Source organism: Protomyctophum parallelum (assembly GCF_964188405.1).
Source record: "Protomyctophum parallelum genome assembly, chromosome: 1".
In the NCBI taxonomy this organism is placed as follows: Eukaryota; Metazoa; Chordata; class Actinopteri; order Myctophiformes; family Myctophidae; genus Protomyctophum; species Protomyctophum parallelum.
This window is the reverse complement of record NC_139697.1, coordinates 60,294,091-60,301,904: the sequence shown is the minus strand read 5'-3', so window position 1 is coordinate 60,301,904 and position 7,814 is coordinate 60,294,091. Positions and strand designations below refer to the sequence as shown.

The 7,814-nt window shown below is 41.3% G+C and overlaps 2 protein-coding genes across 2 annotated transcripts in view; both read left to right on the top strand.

The window, feature by feature from the left end:
• Positions 1-971: 971 nt before the first annotated feature.
• On the top strand, positions 972-3,394 carry timm10b (translocase of inner mitochondrial membrane 10 homolog B (yeast)). Its single transcript, XM_083763097.1, has 3 exons — positions 972-1,250; positions 1,370-1,465; positions 1,700-3,394. The coding sequence occupies exons 1-3, from the start codon at positions 1,212-1,214 to the stop codon at positions 2,501-2,503; spliced, it is 939 nt and encodes a 312-aa protein (XP_083619223.1). The 5' UTR covers positions 972-1,211; the 3' UTR covers positions 2,504-3,394.
• Positions 3,395-7,015: 3,621 nt separating this feature from the next.
• The window catches only part of ilk (integrin-linked kinase), a 13,025-nt gene continuing 12,226 nt past the window's right edge, over positions 7,016-7,814 (top strand). Inside the window, exons 1-2 of the mRNA XM_083781261.1 lie at positions 7,016-7,118; positions 7,766-7,814. The exon at positions 7,766-7,814 is cut by the window's right edge and continues 126 nt beyond it. The gene's annotated coding sequence lies outside the window, so the exon portion shown is untranslated. The remainder of the gene's footprint in view (positions 7,119-7,765) is intronic.

The following is a 7,814-nucleotide window of genomic DNA, read 5'->3' as shown; positions in this document are numbered from 1 at the left end:
ATGTACTCCATAATTAAGCTGGGGACCACCTGGAACCCCCTCAAGGCCCACTGGTGGTCAAACCAAGCATCGGTCTATAGTAGAATATATCTAAAGAAAATCAGTATTTGTATTGACTACATACAAAGGGAACATAATTATAACTAGAAAAAGTGCCCTTCCGGGCACAGGTCTCCACCAGGTTATCCACAGATCCGTGCAGTTAGAGGTAAAAACACTTTTCGGCCAGTTATAGCGCCACCTTGAGGCTGAGTTGAAATTGTTCATGTGGCATTTCGTCCTCGGCCTAGTGGGAATGTGGGTGCACAATTTCACGGAAATCACGCGATGTGTTCATGATTTGCAGCATTTTGTTTGAAACTGAGCACTCCTGTGAACTTTGGAAGCCAATCTTAACCAATCAGGATGGAGTCTGATAAATCTGAAAGACCCGTTTCGTTGAATGGCTCTAGAGAGACTGTGTACCAATTTGCGTGATGTTTGGACAAAATCTGTAGGTGTACTGTGCAAAAACTTGTTTTGCACAAAGCGGCCTCCTGGTGGCGCTATAACAGGCCGTTCTGGAAAGTTTGGGGCAGAGGTTCATGGTTGGCATCCAGGGAGTGTGTGTGCAAAATATGGCATCGACCGGGTTAACGGTGGCCGAGATTAGCTGTTCACGGACACACGGACGGACACACACACGGACGGACGGACGGACGGACGGACGGACGGACACGCGGACGGACGGAGTGCAAAACATACTCTCCCCACATGCCTTCGGCCTGGTGGAGACAATTATGTGACTCAAGTCATTTCACATCGAAGGAAGGTTTAGAAAAAATAAATCGGATGAAGCCTGTGGCACGTCTGTTATTTTCGACGCGCGACACCGTCGTGCGACGATGTATGACCAAGCTTCAGTTTAGGCGTGGCTTAAACATACACGTCACGCGGAAGCTGGAGGCGTGTCCGACTGCTCAACTGTTTCGAAGAAAGATGGCGGCGTCCATGTGAAAGTCATGTTATACCAATCTACCACAAGAATACCTTTACATTACATTATATTAGTTGTCCTGTAAGTTACATTTTGTAGCGTCGGCTGTACTTTCTTCGTTACATTTCGATAAAAGACGGTAGGTTTATTATATACTGGAGACAATTGCTGTCTTACGTTAGTAAATTGACTTAACATTTAAGCTCACCAGTCGATAACGTTTGAAGTAGCCCTAATGGAGACCGAACTCAACGAAGTTGGACAGCTGAGAAACGTAAGTAATCTGTGTGAATATCTAGTCGTGCAGTATCCTCTGCAGCAGCAAACTGTACTGAATTATGGTCGAGTTGTTGATGCATTCAATTTCACTGCTGCAATGGTCTTCTTTGGTAGTTACGGGATTTCCTGATGGTTTACAACCGCATGACAGAAATTTGCTTTGGGCGATGCTCCAGCAACTTTAACTACAGAAGCCTCACCTTGGACGAGGTGGGTACTATTACATACAATTGATGATTACAACATATCAATAATGCATTCAAATCCTCATTGTTAATATAACAGTGTACATAATGTAATCGAATGTAATAATGTAACCATTTTGGTTACATATCTTTCTGATTCTGAGTTATAGATGGATATAATGAATGATTGAAATGTTACTCTACAGTCAGTATGGTAGCTCAATCTAAAACGATTGATATCAACATAATCTTTTCCCAGGAGCGATGTGTGGATAGCTGTGCTGGGAAGCTGATCCGATCCAACCACCGCCTGATGGGGACCTACGTGCAGCTGATGCCCAAGATGGTTCAGCGACGGATGGACGAGATGGAGGCCAAGGTTGCGGAGAACGCCAAGGCGGCAGAGGCGGCAGCAGCTGGAGCTTCATTGGGGGAGGAGTTGGGTGGTGGTGCTGCGGCTAGCGTGCCCCCTGCCGCTGAAAGCTCACCAGCACCTCAAATCCCGATCATCACACCATCTCCGTCCTCAGAAACGCCTGCATTAACCTCTCCATCTGTGACTGACGTGGGGCTGGTTCAATTAGCCGATGTAACCGGACAACTAGCTCATATGCCTGAAGTGTCTCCTCCAAGTTCCTTTGTTTTAGGTGAAGCCACTGTGATTCCAGAGGTGGCTGGTCCACTTTTAACATCGACACCATTGGATGTTTCCATTGAGCTGGGTCCTGTTGGTTCTGCATCCACCACTGCAGTGCAACCGGTTACAGAGAGCAAAATGGCTGCGGCCACGCTGCTGACACCTGTAATGGACACAGTTAATCATTCAGCACTTACTAGAGAAAATGTGACTGGACCAGTAGCATTCCTTCCTTTAGAAACACCTCCAAATGTCACCAAGCTGCCTACTTTTGTTCCCCCAGCATCTGTTCAGCCTACGCTTACGCTGCCAACACCTGTTGCATCACCTGTGTCAACAATAGCGGTTCCTGTAATGTCTAACGCCACAGAGAGCGTAACGGTCACAGAGAGACCCCAAGAGGTTCCACCAGCAGCAGACAAGTAGCGATCATCACTGTAGTATACGGTAGTAGTTCCCAGCCTGTGGACTGAGGATATTGCAAGTGGGCCTCCAAATAATTGGACATTTTGAATGGCAATATAATATATTAAAATATCTATTTAACAACATTTTCATGGCATTCTTCCTCTAAAAATGCAAGCTGCCCACCCATCTGACCATGCTGATTTTTGAGATTTTCGAGTGGGCCCTGATCCAGAAAAGGCTGGGATACTGCTGCTGTACTATGTATGAAGCAGGCAGGTCCCTGGCTGTATTTTTCCTCTACAACATGGTGTAATGCCACAGCTCATAGATTGATGATTACAGTAATTTGCCAACAAGATGTCTGCACTTAAATACAATGAATAGAGCCCCCTGGATCGTCAAGGCCACCAGGAGCCAACATTTAATATTAGAAATGTGTGAGGCCTTTAGGTCAGTGCTTTATATCCTGTCCCTCTGCCTGCCCTGCCCCTCTCCGAGGCAGAAGAGCTGGAGCATCAGCCTCATCCACGGTCAATCACAACTAGTCTCGTTTTCCTTCACATGATTGGTGCTGCACCAATCAATTCACCTACACCTGCCAAAGCCAGTCTGTTTGCAGACTACCGGTATATGGATGGACAGATCAGCCAGAGAGACGAGAATATACACTGTCAGACTCGTGACACCATCTATTCTACAGTGATGCTATCTAAGACATTAACTCAACGTTGCTTAAAAATATAAATAATGCATAACAAGAATAAATGGATTGAAATGACATGAAGGCCTGACTTCAAAAATATGTTGTGATATGTTTACAACAATTCGCTCTTCATTACTGCATATTGTAATCTTAGTACAAAATTATCATTGTGCAAGGTCCAAGTGGTCAATTTTGTTCTTAGTGTTGAATGCAGAATGTGTTTGGCCATACTGTAAATCCTACAGTATTCCCACAATATTGCCCAGGGAGCAAGTCAACGTTTTGCCAATGGCACAATGCATATTTGTTGCCACATTTAGAGACGATCACGCACCAATGCTTGTATGAAGTTGGTATTTTAGGCAACCTTGTTTGCATGGTGAAAGAGATCACATGTCATGGCTCAAAACATTTCTGCTCCTTTAAGATAGAATACACTGAAACTATAATCCTTGAGGAGTGTGGGAGGTGTATTTAGAATATTGTGTTCCAGTATCATTAAACGATGTGTTTGGCAGTCTTGTGGCTGCTGAATTAGACCGTATACGTCGTCAACACAATCCCTGTCAGAGAGGATAACGTGCACAGCTTAAATTCGAAAAACGACTGATTGACAGGACTGAACCAAAATGTATATTATGCATATGCATATAATACATGTGTAATTTAATCTCACTGCTCAAAATGTGTGATCCTATCATCCTGTTGTCTGTGAATTGAGTGTGGATATAAACTGCAGTGTTACTGCAATTACTGCATACATCAGGTCCGGAGCAGTATCACCAACAAAGATTCCTGTGCAGGTGTTGAAACTTAGCAAAGATGTCTTTGATGGTAAATGATACATTTATATAGTGCGTTTATCCAAAGTGCTTTACAATGATTGTGCATACATTCGCCCACTCTCACACATTCATACACTAATGGCGGAGGAAACCATGCAAGGCACCAACCTGCTTATCGGGAGCAATTAGGGGTTCAGTGTGCTTGCTCAAGTGTCTTGATGGCACAAGATTACAATATGATATGATTACAACTAATTATATGCAAGAAGGCAAGGCGAGTGTTTGTATAGCACGTCATACAAAGGCAATTCACATAAGACGTTCATGGTCATCTGACTGGAATGATTCATACATGATGTTTTATGGAGATTATCTCAGTATGACCTACTTTGTGGAGGTTTTAATTGTCAGCAGCTATTATGTCCAGCAGGTGACAGTATTGCATCTTCTATACATTTCAGCAGTCTAAATCTAGATCCCATATGCCAGAGATCGTCGGGCTGTAATTGGCTCGTTGTGGTTGTTAAGCAACAGTTGGCAATAATAGTTCATTTTGTTTTAGTTAAAATACATATCTTCCAGATGCAATCCGATATCCGAATGAGGAAGAAGGTACCTTACATGGGCCCAATCAGTGCAGTGCATCATCATACAGGGTCAATCATTGATTAAATTCAATAATATAACTATTGTTCAATGGCTATATTATACATAGGCTACATTATTATTGATATGCGATATCAGACTTTTTTACAGCACTTTTCATACATAGAAATGCAACTCGAGGTTATTTTAATTTGTCTCCTTTTAAACATGATCTCGGTGTACGTGTTTTACTGTTCTATCTATTCTATGTTCAGTAGGCTTCATAGTCATAGTATACTTTGAAATGTTTATGTGAGTATTTATCTCCGAGTCCGTCACCGTCATTATCTTTGGCTGTTTCCGATGCTGTCATCATGAATGTTTACTGTACAGTTATTTGGGCGTCAGTGGTTGCCCAATCACAGCGAGACCGACCATCCAGGCTATAGGAAGACTATAGTTAAAACACGCTCGTCAAGTCGTACCTGCATGGTTGACGATGGACTTCAAAATAAGATTTTAGGTTTACTACAACATAAACATTTAAAAAAAATATATAGACTAATCATAAAGTGGTCATTTAACAATGTCGTGATTGTGGAGTGAGATTTCTCACATTTGGCACAGTAAAAAACAAGTAAATGTTAATTTGACCTTCTCACATGGTTTGAAAAGAAAAATGGGAAATGATCTAGTAGGCCATGGCTACTGCAGGTAGGCTATTTGTGAAAGGTCAACGAAGTTCAGAGAAATGTGTTTTGTGTGTGTTTATATATTAATTATAACACCAGCAAACTGCCCCTATGAGCCACTGTCAGTTATGTGCCACTGCCAAATGCTTGCTTACCGTATATGCTTTACAGTGTCCATTTACATTGCCTGGTACTGAGATAGAAATTAGTTAGGTTATAGTGACTTTCATATTATTTATTGTAACTGTAAAGGGGTGCCTGTCAAGTCAAGTGCAGTTTAGACATGTTTTTCACAGCTTATTTGAACGCAAATATAGGCTCCCCAAATTCAAGGTACCAAAAGTTAACTCTGAACTTGGTAGATCTGCTTTTGGCATCTGTGGCCCTAATACATGGAATGACCTGGCTGCAAACAACATTAAAATTGACCACATTGGTACCCTTGAGTCGTTTTAAAACCTTGGTGAGCAATGAGCATACAGACCCCCACAATATGTAACTGTTTTTAGATTTGTCTTAGCTTTTTATTTGTAAACCTATGTAATTCACATGTAGGCCTATACCTTTTGTTTTTCTTTTCCTGATCTTCTGATGTAATGTACTTGTGAGTTTACTCTATATGATATTGTATCTCTCGACGACACTGAAAATGATTGAAAATGACTGAATAATTACTCAGTGTAATTTCTAGAATAAATTAAACTTGAATGAATGAATGAATGGATGGATGGATGAATTAATTAATTAATTCACTACAAATCACGGGTGCCAACATTGGCACAGCCTGGGGAGGGTAATCACTGGCATTGATAATTTGATATGTGTGAGGGAGAGGATTTTTTAATACAATAATTTTAATTTTAAAATGTATTAATTAATTCAATATAGTCAATGAAATGAATTCCCCTCATATCTGTATGCAGAATTGCAGATTACCTGAGCTCCTTCACATACAGTATAATTCTACATTCATTCAGACTCTGAACTCTGACTGGGGAAGGAGTCTGGGTTATTGTGACTGAACATTAAAATATTTGGGAAATTAACGGTATATTCAGTGATTTCACTTAATTCAAATATCACTTATTTTTTTGTTTTGTTGTGATAATCCTCCCTACTATAGAGTGTGCTGGCCATATAAGGAGTTCCTCCCTGTCCCCAGTTAACCCCTGGGGGTCAAAAAACCTTAGGTTTCGTTTTTGACTCTCTATCCTGATTGGACGAAAGGCTGGGTCCCACAGCCAAAAACGAAACCTAAGGTTTTTTGAGTGAAATCACTGAATATACCTTTAAATGTAATGATGTATGATATGGCAAACGGACTAGCCTATTAATAAAATAAGAACATTACAAAAAGGTTGCTGACCCCTGCTATAGATTAATATTCTGGGAAAATATATTTTGAATGTATTTTCCCAAGAAGAGCTGGCTTGTGAAATTATTTTAATCACAGATCTTTTGTGCATTTTGTACTGATCCAAGCAGATTTCTAGTCACTTGATGATGATGATGATGATGATGATGATGAGGATTATTATTATTATTTTAACACATTACTAATAAGTTCTACAGTGTTTTTTTAATATAATAATTTCTTCATCAAGAAACCCTAGTCAACTTCGTTGTTGTTTTGAAGTCCACCAACCGGAAGTTATATGCTTATGTTGTAAGCTATGACGAGCGTGTTAAGATGACTGTATTGTCGGGCCGCTGGTCTCCTGTAGAACGGCCAAGTTCTCCCTCACTAGTAGCTTACATCAAACAAGAGGAGTGGGGCGTGGACACAGCAGTCTTCTTCTCAAAAGAATTTCGGGAGACGGGCGGGCGATTTTTATCGGAGAAAGCCGATCCTCACTGCTTTGGCACTGGTAAGTCTTTAAAGAAATTGCATTTTGTTTTGTTTCTACGTATGACTTAATTTGGTTGATGATGTTCGAGTGGACGAGTGTTGGTCTGGACGACAGAATGATTTCATAAAGTTTTCCTGTATAACATATATAGGCCTCCCCAACCGGAGGGATTAACGCACACAATGTTTATTTAATGTGTTTATTCGTTCATATTATTACTGTAGATCGAGTCGACACACTCACTGGGGGGTTAGGATAAACGTCATTACGTTCAGTTGGATAGAGTAATTGCTACTCTATAACAACATACCAACTTTTCACAGACTTAGGATGACAAATACAAGCCCTTAGCCCTCCTAGATAGATGATAGATCTCTCTCTCTCTCTCTCTCTCTCTCTCTCTCTCTCTCTCTCTCTCTCTCACACACACGCACGCACGCACACACACACACACACACACACACACACACACACACACACACACACACACAGTCACACACACGATATCAACCTCCTACTCAGCCTAATTGTAATTTCATCCAATTCCATTAAGCCCCCAACAGAGCCTTGCAGCCAAGATGTATGTAAAATCTACCGAGGTAGCTTTCTTCTGCTTCAAGTGGTCTAATTACTCATGTATAACACATTATCTTTTTTCTCTTCAGGCTGCTTGCCCCTGATCTCGAGAGAGGGAGGTGGAGAAGGGGGAGAGGG

Excerpts from the sequence above, each read along its gene's own strand:
- timm10b (XM_083763097.1), top strand. The coding sequence starts at position 1,212 with ATGGAGACCGAACTCAACGAAGTTGGACAGCTGAGAAAC. Across the intron at positions 1,251-1,369 it reads AAGTTGGACAGCTGAGAAAC|TTACGGGATTTCCTGATGGT; the intron begins GTAAGTAATCTG and ends CTTCTTTGGTAG. Across the intron at positions 1,466-1,699 it reads GAAGCCTCACCTTGGACGAG|GAGCGATGTGTGGATAGCTG; the intron begins GTGGGTACTATT and ends ATCTTTTCCCAG.